This window comes from Photinus pyralis, unplaced genomic scaffold (genome assembly GCF_008802855.1).
Source record: "Photinus pyralis isolate 1611_PpyrPB1 unplaced genomic scaffold, Ppyr1.3 Ppyr1.4_LG3b, whole genome shotgun sequence".
Lineage (NCBI taxonomy): Eukaryota > Metazoa > Arthropoda > Insecta > Coleoptera > Lampyridae > Photinus > Photinus pyralis.
In genome coordinates, this window is record NW_022170510.1 from 1,546,520 (window position 1) to 1,563,459 (window position 16,940).

At 34.7% G+C, this 16,940-nt stretch overlaps 1 protein-coding gene and 1 long non-coding RNA gene across 9 annotated transcripts in view; one reads left to right on the plus strand and one right to left on the minus strand.

Annotated features, from left to right (window-relative positions):
• LOC116166626 overlaps positions 1-13,478 on the minus strand; it is a 30,287-nt gene extending 16,809 nt beyond the window's left edge. For 3 of the 8 annotated variants that reach the window (XM_031481636.1, XM_031481637.1, XM_031481634.1), the window contains exon 1: positions 3,762-3,843. In XM_031481636.1, the coding sequence (XP_031337496.1) occupies positions 3,762-3,828 (67 nt within the window). In that variant the 5' untranslated portion in view covers positions 3,829-3,843. Of the gene's footprint in view, positions 1-3,761; positions 3,859-13,240 lie in introns of those variants that run through there. The other 5 variants (XM_031481633.1, XM_031481630.1, XM_031481632.1 and 2 more) reach the window with 4 other exon arrangements.
• LOC116166633 lies at positions 9,351-9,968 on the plus strand. The gene is made up of 2 exons (XR_004144364.1): positions 9,351-9,487; positions 9,534-9,968. It is a non-coding gene; the product is annotated as an uncharacterized LOC116166633 (long non-coding RNA).
• Positions 13,479-16,940: the final 3,462 nt, after the last annotated feature.

The window sequence follows — 16,940 nt, forward strand, 5'->3', positions numbered from 1 at the left end:
AAACAAAACTGACTCAGTATCATCCATGTGGTCGTTTTTCTGAATTGTAATTGAGCTGCGGTAAAAATATTAATTAACTCCTTAAATATTGTTAATAATTATCGTTTTAATAATCTTAATGAATACTCGTACGTTTAAATTATAGTTGTATAACTCTTGATAATTACTTATCTATATATCACCATGGCCTAAATCACTTATGCAGAAAGTAATTTATATACGACTACTTGAGGCAGCGTCAGGTGCTACTATAAATTAAAAAATGTCAATGTTACTGTGAATTAAACTTTTATGATCCCAATGACAGTGGGGCAAACACTACGTCTAATGAAACCTCGTTTTTGGATTTCCCACTAAAATGTGGACTACAAACCAGTCAGAAAGTAGATCATTGAAAACGGATCTCATAATTTCTTCCTTCATCTTGTTCCACAAAGTGATTACATATCCTTCGCGTTCGGTTTTCAAGATACTCACGATAATTCTATTGTTGTTTACACAATTTTATGAGATCTAATAGATGTGAAGTCAGTCAAAGGGATCACGTTGTCCGATTGTCTTCTGGAAAGTTGTCAATCTGACCCTTTGCGTGCTTCAAATTTACTTAACCATATTTGCTAAAATAAACCGCAAGGGAACATCGAAGGATCCTCCGTATTACCATCACTTTTTTAACGACCATTTATTTTAACCCTCCCAACCATCTTGGTGTATGAATAACCATTTGGACATGTTTTAATCAAGATACATGTGGCCTTAGAAAAAGAATTTAACGAACGGGCGGACAAAAGGACGGACAACCATACAAAACTATAAAGGATCTGAGGATCCTTAATAATGCCTGTAAAAGAATTTAAAACAAAACTTGTTTTTTGGTCTAGTATTCGTAAATGCAATTCTCGTTCATTTAAATTGAATTCAGATACAGCTATTGAGGAAGTCTCCAACGCTCAACATGGAAACTCATATCAAGCTACTTTTTAAGTAGTAACATACGTTTATCTTTATTTCTTTCAAATGGTTGTCATTAGCAATCCAAGTGGTTAAATTAAATTAAATTAAGGCCCTCAAAATCTTTTGAAGACGGGCCCCTAAAATGAAGCCTGAAGCATTTTTCTCACGATTACAGTGGTTGAATTAAAAAGAACAATTTGCACATCGGATTATCAAGATATTCAGTAAAGTAACCTTTTTAGTGCACTTTCACTTTTTACTTTCAAAAAATAAAAAGTGCACTTTTGCGCTGTTGAGGTATGTCTGTCTGTCTGAGTCAGGCTCCGGAAGTACACCACTTAATATTAAATTATTTCATCTTTGTATTCTCGTTAAGACACGAAATGTCCACAAGGGCTATTCGAGGGGCTATTAATATCGAAAAAACAAATTTCAAAGTCAACTCTTCGCCTTTTGCTCACAAGCGACTGAACGAATTTTTCAATGAAACGCTCTGTATATTTTTACATATTTTCGAAGTTTCCCTTTTTTTATATTTTGTCTACTGTACACCGCAATCCACTGTATCTATCACCTACTATTATTACAAAGAATGATTAAAAACGAATCCCTCAGAAAAAAATATGTTTGCTGTACTTTGATTTTCATTTCTATTTAAGATATATTACTAATTTCCGTTGTATATAAGTAATAAATATCAGTTAATCATTAATCAATATATTATCCTGAAAGGATTATACGTAAGGGGCTTGCGTGACAATCCTTTATGGTGCGCCGGAAATTTTAACGTAAAAGAAACATTGATACATTCTTGATGTTTTGAAATGTAGAGGAATCCTTTAAATCCCACCGTAAATCATTTTCCTAATACCATTGACATTTCCAGTTCAAAAATAAAATCCGAATAGCCAGGAGTCCGTGTAGCCAATGTTTTTACTGTAATAGTCATTTACTTACTAACAAAAATAAGTATTGAATTAGGAGCTCTCGGTGGCTAGAGGCCCCCGGAAATCTCCCATAATAAACCATTATACCAAGGGGTGTTTAAGGACCCAACAGATAAGTCCTTTTGTACAAGAATCGGTTCCCCTTCCACAGAATTTCGTCTATTTTCGTAATTTCATCTACCAAGAATAATAATTTTTCCCGTGATCAAATAGCAACATTTTAATTTGATTCATCCAAAAAGTACCTTTTTCCTCCTGTAACTGAATTAAACCGAATTAAAACAAATAATTCTGACAGAAATGGGGCTAGAAAGTAAGGAAAAGAAAATCTGACATCTACATACGATCTAAATTAACACTGAAGTGCTGATAGGTAACTATCATTACACTAAAAATAGCTGTATGATGTGAGAAGTGACATGTCTGAATTAATCAATCATTTGAAAATGTATATAAAGTGACAAATTTAATTGGGTTCCAATCCGTTGAAGAGACCCTTCAAGACTTTCCTCTGGGTGTAGCGAATTTAATAATTAATCAAGCTGGATTTGTACCCATTAGAAGAAGACGGTCACGGCAACAGCAATGAGATTATATTCATTTTACCCAATTATTGTTTTACAGACACGCCAGTTGTGTAAAAATATATATGATAGAACCATGCATTGTGGTAAATAATATTGAAGAATCGTTTGCAAAAAGGTTAAAGTTTAACCATAAACTTTAATTAAAAGACACGTGTAATTAAGAAATATTGATGTTCTGAGAGGTCATGGTTACAAAAAATCACTTCCCGGATATGGTCAGTGAGTACCTACTACCTTACTGCTGATAATGCACCAATAAATTAATAAAAGTTACAAGGTACAAAACGTACCCGTGTCTCATTTCTTCTGCAACATCGATTTCCACAACTTTGCGTCATATAGTGTAAGTTGCGACTGTTTTTAATAGACCGCAAATTATGCTAATAATTCAAAATAGAAATCGGCATTCTTTTTCAGTTGTATACACAAATTGAAACTGTGAATTGATAATTTTTTGAAATCGTGTGTCAGTATTAGTTCTAAAGGAAGTGCCTTCTAAATAATCTAAAAAGTGTTAACATATTCGTATTTGGCACACAAACAAATTCGAAAGTGAATAAAAACCACGTTTTTAAGTCGGTCAGTCTGGCTCTCAACGCCGGGGCACGCTTATATAAGATTTGCGCACATTGTCTTCCAAAATGTTTGTTTTGAACTTTCAAGGTCGTTAAAGTTGGGTAAATAGGGATATTTTGGGTAATCACGTATACACGAATTCATCAATGTAGCAGTTAGCTGTATACGTGTAGTGAAAGTGCACGTTCTCGTACACTTACCATATAATATATCTGAATAATTGTAACAGTTCCCATTATACGCAATATTACATAACTCTAATAACATTGCCAGCTTAATCATTTGTTTCATATAAAAAGTGTAATGTACCGGCTTGAGCTTTCTGACGTAAATAGCTAGAGGGTGATTACTATGAAGAAAGCCTATAAATTATTAGGTAATATGACCATCGTAACACAGTATCCTTTAGAAGTGGGTGCACGATTAGGAATTCGTTCAAACGCGATTCAGGGAGTATCACAAAGCAACTATACAGAATAAATAAATATTTAAGTGACATGTGAGTCCGTTCTAGGCTATTTCGCGATTGTGTATTTCACTTGGAAACGTGCGAGGCCATTCTTACGATAAAAGATTATTGGGTGTGGTTGTCAAATGACCTTCCATTCCCTATATCCTTATTCCTGTTGTTATAGTTACCATTGGTCACTAATTTCACAATACAAAATTGCTTCAAAAAAGTGAAAGTTATACTTGCTGGTATTTTGATAATGGTAACAGCTCTTAACGTTCAGGTACCCTGTACGTACAAGTGTCAAGCACATCTAGTTTAAAACTGGAAACCGTAATTTCACTTCCACTTGCGAAATTATTTATTGTACTCATTCACAGTTGGGTTTCTAAAATGAGGTATATTTAAACGAAATGACTATGACATTAAAGAAATACCTTTAACCTTTGCCAGTTCAGAAATTGTAAAATGCCCTGTAGAAGTTAATAATTATACCTAATAATTTATAGTTGTTATTTAACACAATAATACAACGTTCTCAGGAAAAAAGAAAATGAAAGTTTATATAAATACTGGGTGCCTATTAATTGCTAACTCGGAACATTCGATCGTGTGACTCAAAATTAGAACAAAACCTTTTCATGTAACGACCAAACCGACAACTAAATACAATGTTTCTAATTATCATATAACGAAAGAACAAATTAAGATTCCTACGTGCGTACAATTACTCGTATGCTCTGGCATCGCAAGGTTACCTATTACAATCCTTACGCAAATTATTGAGATTCTCCCAGACAATAAATTTTTGCAATATTCAGAACCCAACACTAAACAGGCGTTATTTAATTACGGATTATTATGCATGTCGTTAGGTAAAATGATAAATTTTACACAATTGAGTTGGGTGTCTATCACGGACTATATTTTATGTGAAACCTTATGAGGGAGGCGTAGGTTGGTTTCGAGTAGGTAAGAAGGTTTTATGTATTCTAGTTTTTCTGGTACTAGTAATAAATATACCAACTTTTATGCTACTGCGAAAGGAGGCGTACAGGGTTGATTACAAAGTCCATAAATTCTGAGTCGTAATAAGTTATCTCCTTTTCTTCCGCCCACTACATGAACTATTTGCGTATACTTCAAGATCCTATACCACAAATCCTTTCTGAAAACCTCAGGATGCGTGTTTGGGACTTACGGATTGGGAAAATTTGGCCATTTGATTATCATATATTTTTAATACAGTAAGTTGTTTGTCGTTAATGTATGTATAATAGTTGCACTTTTGATTTTATATTGCCTTGACATTTTTGTCTTTTGGGTAAGAGTGGGTTTTATGTGCCCGGGTTGATTTGTTGTTTGAAGAAGTCAATGATCCGTGGTGTTCGAATGTTGGTGTCGTTTGTATGCTTGTACGTTTATTTTTGTATTTTACTTGTCCTTAGTGGGCCGGGTTTATACGCTTGCTTTCGGTAAATACGTGATAAGTAAAGTACCTAGTTATTCATAGAACTTTAAAGTTCAAGTACATACTTTTTAAAAGTGCACTTTCAAAAAATAAAAAGTGCACTTTTGCGCTCTGTATGTCTGAGTCACAAAGGCACCACTTAGAGACTTGGTATTGGTGTCACTCGATCAGAAATTAAACTTATTTCATTGCAGGAAATGTCCATGAGGGCTATTAAAATCTAAAAAACAAATTTGAATGTGCACCTTCGCCCCTTGCTCACAAACGGCTTAACAAATTTTTAATGTTTATAATCAAGCTAGCCCGTAATAAGCCACGTCTGAATGTAATATATCATTTATTTCCTAAAAGACATATTTCTACTTTATGATAATGTTTACCTAACTTTACAGATTGACAGCGATTTATGATTTTTAGCTTCTTAGCTAAATTAATAATAGGTAGCTATTGCGATCACCGTTTTTTGGACATTTCATCAAATGTCGACGTTTTACATCATTTTAAGGAACTTTCAAAGAATAAAATTTTTTTCGTCTGTATATGTACGTACGTATGTTGGTAATTTTCTGAGGTAACGGCTCACGAATTCAGTTCAAATTTGGGATGTGTAGATTAAGCATACGGAAATGAAAAATAACGGGCCAGTTTTTTGAAAAAAAATTTCGGAGCGCCGCAACGGCATCGATCTTTTTTTTTCAAAAAAAGTTTTTATTGAGGTATTCGAAAGACCTCATTTTTCTGTGTGCAACGTACAAACATTGTGACAAGTTGAGAAAAAATGGAAAAGTTAAAAAACTAAAAATGTTTTTCGACAAAACTAAATTAATTCTAATTAGGAATTACAATTTTAATTATACGAAATTTCTTCGGCTACTTCCAATGGTGTATACGTGATATCGATCGATCTTTCTTGTTACTGTTTGGCTTTGTATCATTTTATGTAACTTAATTTGAATGTCAATAGGTTGTTAGGATTCAAAAAATCTGATGGTAACGATTTATTTCAACGCTATTGTGATCATCATTTTAAACAAACTTTTAAGTACAACATTTTTTCCCTCTGTATACAGTACGTGTGTACGTTTGCAATTTTCCAAGATAACGGCTCGACGGATTTTGTTCAAACTTTGGATATATATATATATATATATTAGGCATACGGACACGAAAAATAAGGTACTGGATTTTTGAAAAAATATTTTTGGAGCGTCACAACGGCGTAAGTTAAAAACTATCTAGCAGCTTATTGCGCGGTTAATATTTAGGATGAGCGATTACTTGAGAAGTTCGGTCGTTACTTTCTTTTTGGTTTTAATGCAAAGAACTTAAGGTGAAATATCAATACCTATGTTAAAATACCACTGTATATGTATACTGCAGTTTTTATCATGATTAATTAATATCACAGATTTAAACACTAAAATCTATGATAATATTAAGACTGTACATAAAAGTAGAATCTGACCCATTTAACATGTCCCGACAAAAAAGAAGGCCATTGACAACTTAATGAGAGTGTCGGCACTCTCTACCTACGGGATAAGTTGCGTAAAATCATTGAATAAATGGTAAAATGTAATTCTTTACGTTTCGATTGAATAAGGAGCTTTGTGTTTACTGACTTCAGAAAATAAATGGATTATTAGTCATAGGTATTAGTAATAAACACAAACAAAAGTAAATAAAACGTGCGAAGACTTTAAACGGTGAAGAGCGCTTTTAGATTTGACCTGGCACATTTTTGTATGTTAAAAACTGTATATTTCTGGTGCAGCAATAAGAACTGTAAACTACTAACAAAAAATGATACGTTAAAAATACATCTGTCCATATTCCACAGGAATTTGTAAAATTAAGAAGAAGAGTTTGCAAAAACTTTCAAAAAATAAGTTACACGCATCGATGGGAGACAAGTGCTTTTTTGAAACGTCTATTTACTACTTTACTTCTAAAAGTAATGAGTTATGTGCACAAAAAATTTGTTGTTATACTATAGTGCATACTTTTGAGTTCGAAAAAGGTTGTGTCCCCGGAAAGAGGTGAAAGTGAAGGTTTGTTTATATATTGTATTGTACTTGTGTAGAGTCCCTAAATGAGTTATTTTCTACATAGATCAACATTACGTGCTGTAATAAACTGCCGGGTAAAATAAGAAAATTTAGATCATTAGAAGTTGCTATTTAAAAATTCTTTGTAGTATCAAGAGTGGAAAGTTTCATTTGTTTGCCATAATCCTTGGGGGATGTTGTGGACTGTGGTAGGTATACCATAATGTTTAACACCGGCAGTGCTTCAATGAAAGCATACTATTGTATCATAAAACGACACATCCACTATCTAGATTGTTCCTCCACACAAATCAAATTATTACATTATCTATTTCCTTACATTTCTATATCCATTCCTGTTTATTGTTTCTTTTGCGGGAGATTAATTGTAATTATAAGACTGACTATTATCCGGAAAAGATATTTAAGATATACCTTGGCATCATTAATTATGCCTATATTTAGCGTCACCCGTATAAAGCCATGACCTTACAATACAATAACGTTGCCATTATGTGAATCGTCCAATATTTAATGGTAAACATAACAAAACATTTTCCTTTGCGGAGCCATCCACTACCTAACCCTTGGGTACTACTACGTCCGTATATCACATTGCCTCATATGATATTAGGTCTCTAGTTTCAATAATCTGATCAGATCAACCTAACATTTGCCATCTTAATTACAGAAATATCCTTTCATGACATTTATTAAACGTGATAATTAGGCATTAGTCTTTACCTGATCAAGAAGTATTAGATCAAAACGGATATCACGACGTAACCATACATGACTCTATCTGAAGATGATAGCCCAACTCAAGCGAAACGTAATATTCTTGATGTTGATTATTTTATGTCAAGTCTTTCACTCCGTATCTAGAAGTAATTGATTTACCAATTCTCTTAAAACGCTGGTTATTTTATAAAACTTGCAACCGGAGGGTTACCTTGTATTCGTTTCGTAACTTACAGCTTTTAGCTAAATCTGCGTAATGAAAAATTCAACAACCAATTTACATGTATCTTCCACCATGCCTTTATAAGTTTAGTGCAAGAAAAAAATTCATCAATGTCATCAAAATGCCTTCAGAATTTTGATAACAAATTACTATGCATAAAGAGTGAATATTTACCTATAATTGATATTATTATTATGCCGTGCTCAGAAATGAAAGGAGAATGGGATTTGCGTAAAAAGCATTACTTAGCCACGGTTGTTCTAAATAGTGAGTGTAGATATCTAAACAGCATACCGCAATTGTGGTCAATACTTAGATATATAAAAACGATCAAATGAATTGAACGTGCATCAGACTTTATTATTTTTTAAATTTCCTTTCAATTTTCCATAATTATTGCGACTATTATGTGTCCTTGGCAGCTTTCAAAGGACAATCCAAAAAAATCCCGTTGATGTAATTTGGCAAAGAGACAATTACCTGTCTTTTCAAAATGTTTGATATATATTCAGCGTGCGCTACATAAGTTAATTGATAGGAAATCATTTATACATATACGTTACTTAATCAAAACTGTTGCAAGAGAAATTATCACTAGGGAAAAAGGCAACAACTAATTCACGTATTACGTCATAGCGGTTTAAATGAATTTAAATGTGATTGGTTTACTTTAAAAACAGTGTAACCTAAGTATTGTCTAGCTAGTGTAACGCCGTCAATAGAAATTTCACACCAATCAACTATTTAATAGTAATTTGTTATACATGCAAAATTTATAAGTTACAAACTCAAACAAATGAGTTAGGTACCATCTGACTATATAATGGAAAGTTGTATTAACAAATAAACGATTTTCACTAGAATAACACAATTTGAAAGCATATAAAATTACGTTCACTTGTTATTATGTACTTTAAAAAACGTAAGTGGGCAATCCCGGAAAATGGTACAATCGCTTTTAATTGTCACAATTGGGACAAATTTACACAATCCATTCTTTTACAACAAATCCTAACTATAAGTTGTAGTAGGAATTTTTCTTTTTGAATCCGAGGCTCTTTAAAGCACTGTGTTAAAACGTCACGGAAGCTTTGTTAGACAATACTAAACAAAATTAAATGAACGCAACAAACCTTGCATAATTACATAGGCATAGGGTAAACTAAGTGCAGTTTAAATTTTCGCATTAACCTTTACTTAATTGACGATTCGAAAAAAATATCCAAAATGGCAATAAGCTTATTATGATAATTGTGATCCATACGTTTAAACCCCACCCATGATATTTATGTAATTCTGCACGTGTTACGTAGTTAACATTACTATTGACAACATTCTTGCTTGTTGCCAATTGCCGGTTTACTAATTAAAACACATCGCAGCCTGGGCGTTCAAAATTGGAAGCTCGTACCTAATCGATACTTCCGTACCGAATTTCATAATCTCTATTCGGAAGACAACCACAAATGGAATTACCTACTGGAGTTACGTAAGTTCAATCACGATTCTTTTTTATTTTTGGAATCATTTCGCAGTGGATCGGTAGAAACGCCAATATGGTCAAGTAGGTCACCGTATTAAACAATCATAGAGAATTCTTGCCAGGTTGCAAGCATGTGCGCTAAGAAAATTATAAGCCAACCTCTTCAGAAGTGAAAGTGACAAGTGAAAGCGCTACATATTTGTCATTACCGTAATTTGGCAAACAAAACCATAAACACATAGCCAGAATAATTAAAAGTGCGGCTAATCGATTTATTGGGTGTTAAATAATTGCACTGTTGAACTTTGAAGCGGTTGCGGGTTGCGTCAAGAACCTAGAAGGGTAGAGCAAACTAGAACTAGGACAGGGGCATACATCAGGATATGATCTGAAACAATCCGCACGATACAATATTATAACGAAATTGCATAATTCGAGGCTAATGTTGTTAATCATTACGAAAAATAATTAAATTCCTTTCGTTACATTTTCGCCTCCACATTATTATTCTATATAGTTTATAGTTCAAGGACGATCGCAATTATCGCTCACCTCCATCACGCCTTCCTCTTCAACATATCACTTGAGAAAGTCCTAATTGGTACCAAATCAAAATAACGGATATGTCTCAAGGTCGAACAACTACAATCAACTCTTAGTTACAGATTTTTTAAATTTAATTATACCGCGGACACACCTACGATTTAAATCAGTGTTGATCTTTATAATGGCCTTCATAAAAAAACAAGGTTCAGGCTCCTTCGCCCTTTGCAAAATCCTGAAAGAGGCGTAACCTATTATGGCCAACGTTTTTTTTACAAATTCATCAATTATTAGCATAAGCATCGAAATGTTGAAACGTACTTATTGATAATTGCAAAAATTTAAATGAAACACAAATTTTTATGGAAAAGGAAATCCGTTTCCATTTTATCTCCACAAACAATTGCTTTAATCAAGCGGGTTTACAATGGAATCTTAACGCCCATCTTCTTTAAACGTGTATAAACGGATACCATCAATGGGTGTTGCAACCAGAAGCATTATTAAATATGTACTCTGTAAGTATACTTTGCGTTGATCATTATACTGAGAAGGTTAACATTTGCCTAAAGTCTACTGTACTTATCAGATCCATACGTGGCAAAAATGGGACCCCTTTTACTTTTTCAATTTTCAATTACGTCCTTGGTAATCCTAGTTTTTTTAAATCGTTAACGAACTAGCTTGAATTCTTGAATATTTGTCTAAGCAAAAAAACTAACCGGACGAGAATTTGGAAAATTTTGTAGAACCTTTTTCCAGTGTTTGCCACACCTATTGCTTTGTATGAAATTATTTTTCTGGTTTTTATTTGTTTGTGCTGGCAAAAGTGCACGTGTAGTTAATTTGCATCATTTTTAATGAGGTACTAACACTCTAAATTTTGCATTTCCGATTAGCGTCGTTTTCGAAACCTTCCCGTAATGAATTCACATGCGTTATATACTTATCTATCGATTAGGAAAGATGCAAATCTAAGAAAAACGCCGTCCTTCATCATTTCGTAATCCGGATAATTAAATAAATTGTTATTTGTAACTTCTTGCGGTACTAAATTTATACAAGGTTATATAGCAAAATTGTAAACAAAACATATGAGCACGCCTAAGAAAATTAACGAAACTACCTATTAAACGATCGTGGGTATGAATGCGACTATTACATGCAAAGTGCTGCCAATGATCTTGTGGTAATACGAATCGAATTGTCACCATACTCCAGTTTTTCCATTTTTTCTTTTCTATCTTCTTCTTGCCTACAATAAAAAACCACGAAAAGTACCAATTCCTACTTAGTCATCATTGGAGACACCTAAATTCCATATTTGCTGAAACCCATGCCTGAACGAAAAATTATCGACAAACAAGCGATAAGTCACCTATTGTTTCTCTTTTAGAAATAAATGATCCATTTTCTTTGTGGAAACACTTTCATTTCAACTTAAAATGGTGTTTTAAGTACAATTTAAAGCATCCCTCATGACCAGGGGTTGTTTTTTTCTTTTAATGTACATTTGCAAAGCAACATTTTAGATCAGGGTGTCTGAAACGAGTACGGTACAAGAAATTGGAACGCTCTTACTAAACCGGTTAAATATATTTCTAGTAATGTAAGAGTGAAACTTGAGTTTTCGAATTACTTGTCTGTGTTAGAAAATTTTAATTAGTTTATTTCGTACGGAATTTGTTTATACGCATGAAAAATTACTAAAAAGTACTAACAAAACTCTGCGAGTGGAAGTTTTGTGCCGTTTGCCATTTTAATTTAATTACAATACTGACAAAACAACAAATTTCGACTTTCCGTTTTCGCACATTATATGTCACGTGTTAAGCGATTAAGATAAGTGTTCTATTTACGATCGGGTAGGATTAACAGACAAAAAGCCAGCTTTTGTCATTTAACCAGTTAACAGTTTAACAGTTAACGATGCTACCAGGCCATAAGCAAATCGTGTCACAAATTCTTTCACAAAATCACGGAATTGCCCATTTGGTAAACACATTCACCCCGTGTCATTCGTTGTGGTTAAGAAAGTTCAACCACTATGATTCACTTCCAGCAGACCCCACAGGAAAACCCTATTGCTTGAAGCAATTTTGGTGTAATTTGCATAATTTTCAAGATCATTTACATGATGAAGTCGCCCTATTTCTGAGCCCAGAATTAAGTTCCTTTACAGTGAATAACTTAAATAAGAAACACTCGGGAGGAAATTTATGATTTCTCTGAGTTACATCAGTTACAACATTTTGAAGGACTACCATGGTACACAAAAAACCCACAATTCACATTTTCCAGAAGGCCTTTCGGGTGTATATGGCAGGAAAACTTTTGGCATGATCAATTCTAGGGAAAATGGAAGATTGGTTAACCACGTTATTTTTGAGATGTCTAAACGCTTACACAGTGCTCATAAAAACACGAGTAAAAACAGTTAGATATAGCAACTTACAGTTACAACGTATTGATTACTCATATATCTCAATAAACCTTCAAGACCTCCGAGCAATTATGTAATATCATTGAATAAAAACACTATAGTGTTTTTATTCAATGGTAATATGTACTATCAAATACTGTAGTAAGAAAGTGAGTAGGTGAGTAAGGCAGACCATTTCTTTTACAAGAGAAAAAGTGAAATTTTAAATGAATAAAAAATAATCAATTATTAAAGTTCAAACCACTACGAAAGTGCAAATGCTATTTACCAATACTCAAATCATCTTAAAACACATAAAAATTGAGGTCAATTTATGCCCATCAAAATCTAATGTCGAAGACAAGTTCATATATTTTAGGAAGAATTCGATAGGTCTAACTATGTGCATATTGATTATTATGTAATATCGAAATTTAATAACTTTCGAAATCGGTAGCATTCTTCATTGGTGTTATTAGTGCGGTTTTGCATAATTTAAATTTGAGACAGATAATGAAATGTCAGGGACCATATTCACAAAAATCAAACAAGAACCACGGTCATCCGGTTCCAGGTTATTAATTACAATTGTAAATCTGGTAATAATTGGGGTGCGCCTATAAATTTTCGCTCTCATTCATTAACTCATCATCATACACAAACATGGCATTAACTACTATAATTATACACATTAATTAAATTAAACTTATGTATACAGTGTATGTATGCAAGACATACTTTACACATACACCGTATTTAAAAGACGATTTCCTAAGATTTCAAAGAAGACTTACCAAAAGAGGTCAGCATCAATAACACGAATACCGCAAAAAGTGCCATTTTAAAATTTAATTGTAATCCTCAATAAAAAAACACACGCAGGAGCTAAAACCACATTTCATTTATTATATTTTATAGAGCGACAATCTCCTCGAGCGTAATAACGAGAAATACGCGGCGGCAAATGTAGGGGAAACTCTTACTCACGCTGACTGAATGGCAACGTAACAAAGACGGTTTCTTAAGTGAAATGTATCAGTGGGGGCTTTAGAGAAAACTAAACCCCACTTTGTGGTATTTTCCCTTGCCTTACCAATACATTCACTACGAAAAAACCTTGAGTTTGAACACCTTAGGGTCTAAGGTTTCGAACGAGCCTGCGGACCTTGTAGCCAACATTCTCTTTTAAAACCATTTTAAAAATGTTTTCTTAAAAATTCATATCCTGAATTGCTCTTAGTAATGAGTGGGTTTGTACCTTTTAACCCTGAAAGCAATTTTGTGTACAGTGGAAATGCGTGCGGGGGTTGCACATGCAACCACAACAGTGCAGATTCACAATCAGCAGTGTTACGCAACAATGAATAAAGAAAGTATTTTGTAATTTAATGTTGTATTGATATGTAAGTAGGAAAACCAAATTTGTATATCAGAACGAAGCTGGCAGTTCTTGCGCCAATACGGTTACGAAAGTCCTTTTGTGTTGAACAAGTATAGGTAAGCTAGGCTTTCGTTATATTAGCTTACAATTCCATTGACATAATGTGAATCGCAATTACAGAATTACGTCTACTGAATGAAAATGAAACAAATTGGAAGCTTTTCATTCAATGTCGGGTATGAGCGGAAGCGCGATTACTTTTGTCTGCACGCTCTCTCTTCATTCTACTGCTATATTTGACAAATACTCTAGGTCAAAATTACATATCCTTTCTAAAAGTATATCACAGATATCAAAGGAGGAGAAATGATGTATGTAATTGGCGGCTTTGCTATGTTATTGCCACCCACTCGAAATCAATACGATACCTATTACATCAGCGATTCAAATTCTGTGATTAAAATGAAAGTTATACTTCCGTTTTAAAGTATCGGATTAGAAGGCGAAATGATTTTAATTAACTTTTCGCGACGTGGTTAAGGACCATCATCCTTTACATTATGGTGATTTGTAGCATTCTTATTTCGTTATACGATGGATGATCTTTCTCCATGACTAAGTAATTCCTTACGAACTTGTTGGGAAATAACTGTATCGACAATAGAGCTTAGAGCAAGAACTTACTAATGGACCTGTATTTTCGAAAATAGAAAACAAAAAGGTAGTTCACTGTCACGTTACATAATTAATTCCAAACCATCCGATATTGTGAGTAACCGACATAACAAAAAATGTCAAGAAAGTTTATGGACCCCAAGGAATGTTCTAAAGTCCAAAATCAGCTATGCAGATCGCATTACAACGGCGCCAAATAAAAAAAACACATTCCATAAAAAGAAAAAGCAAGAATGTGAACAACGACCAAAAACCTGGTCATCGCTCAATCCGTTACAAAAAACGCAAAACGAGTGGTACCAATGAACTACTGCCGCAATACTCATTTGTCATGAACTTGAATAATCCAGGCCCTGGAATAACACTATAGCGTAGGCGGTACACATTTTTTCGCTGCATTTTGTGACAAAAGCATGAAACTCGGTACACGTGTTCATTAGGTCCAAGTTAAACTTTTGGCTCGCAGTACCCACCGAAATTTTCGTGTGGGTTCAAAATTTGAACACTTTTGTTCAAAAGGGTGTTCAAGGGTTTAAAGTTTAAACCTGTAAAAATTGACGAATTTCGCCATTCTAGGGGTCGTTTTTGAATGATTTAATGTCGCTGGTGCCAATGGCGGCATTAAAAAAGTTGCATATCTGACCTTTAGGCCCCAAATTTGGAGTATTTTCAAAATAATGGTTAAATTTTGAATTTGATAGTTTTAATCTTGCGTGATGTTTCGGATGTCGATTCCAGTTAATTTGGACGTGCACTACATGCTAGAAATGTTATATTGACGTTAAAACAGTTTCTGGTGTGTAAATAGGCCGTTAATCGTTCAATAATTTATTCAAAATTTAGAAATTCCATACTTGAAGGATTTTGCCGTTCTTGGTGTCGTAATTTGTGGTTGCTGATGCTGATTTTGTATTCAGAAAACAGATGCGACTCATAGTTAGGCCCTTTTCATATTATTTGACCTATTAAGAGGGAATGTTCGGCGCAGTCATACCCTTGTTGCCCCGGATTGCAACAACTATTGAATGACAAAGAAAGACGAAAGAAACGGGCATTTCATTAAGATTCGGAAATGGACATGTTCTCTGACGGCATATGCCGCCTATGCTTCCATTATTGCCCTCCCGGCATCGTTTGTTGGGAAATCTGTACTTCCAGTCAGTCTTGAGCTCACTCCACTACAAGTAACATCACGCAGTGAGCAAGTTCCGTCCGACTCGTGCCCCTTGAAGGAAGAATGTCGCCAGATGATGGCCCAGAGATGGGCAAGTCGACATATGAAGGATAAAAAAATTATTAATTGTAGGTATAGTGCAGTGCACACAAACTTTCACTCTTGTACTGTCTTACCTTTACAACCACAATAACTGTAATAAGGAATTATCGGTCAAGAAAACCAAGACACTTTGGTTGCTTTGCATTTTGCTACTTTTGTAATCTCTACACGGGGGGCAGCTTCCCTTCCCTGCCCCCTCTGGCGACGCCCTTTCTTTGAAGTGAGGATATCGCAACGATACCGTGAAACGCCATCGATCGCAACGCAGTGCCTAGGTGTTCCCAGAAGTCGCCGAGGCAGTCCCCAAAGTCCATCAGACGGCGGGCGCTACGATTAGGCCGCGAGTCACAGGCGTTTTAGGCCCTGTGCGTCGCTGTAGGAGCTCTAAGCGCATATTAAGAGACCGTTACCACCATGACCTGACCAGCCAGAAGCTGGTTCTGGCCGCCAGTCGTCGAGTGCCTCTTCAGGTTCATCAATCATCAATAGCACTGGTTGAAGACTGAACTTTTAGTAAAAGTTGATCCAATTTAGCCCCTTGGAACTTCGATGCACAGGCCTTGTGCCACTTTGTTTTGTTATGAACGAAAGTAGATTTAATCCTCTTCCCTTCGTTGAGTTGTTGTACCAGATAACCGGCCTCTAGCGTGTATGCATAGGGTAGTAACTGCTCCAAGTTCGTACCAAGAGATATTACGAGATGTTACTTGTCCTGGAGCGAGTTCAAGACTGACTGGAAGTACAGATTTCCCAACAAGCGATGACGGAAGGCCATTAATGGAAGCATAGGCGGCATATCCCGTCAGAGAACATGTCCATTTCCGAATCTTAATGAAATGCCCGTTTCTTTCGTCTTTCTTTGTCATTCAATAGTTGTTGCAATCCGGGGCAACAAGGGTATGACTGCGCCGAACATTCCCTCTTAATAGGTAAAATAGTATGAAAAGGGGCTAACTATGAGTCGCATCTGTTTTCTGAATACAAAATTAGCATCAGCAACCACAAATTATATGGAAACGACACCAAGAACGGCAAAATCCTTCAAGTATATAATTTCCAAATTTTGAACAAATTATTGAACGATTAACGGCCTATTTACACACCAGAAACTGTTTTAACGTCAATATAACATTTCTAGCATGTCGTGCACGTCCAAATTAGC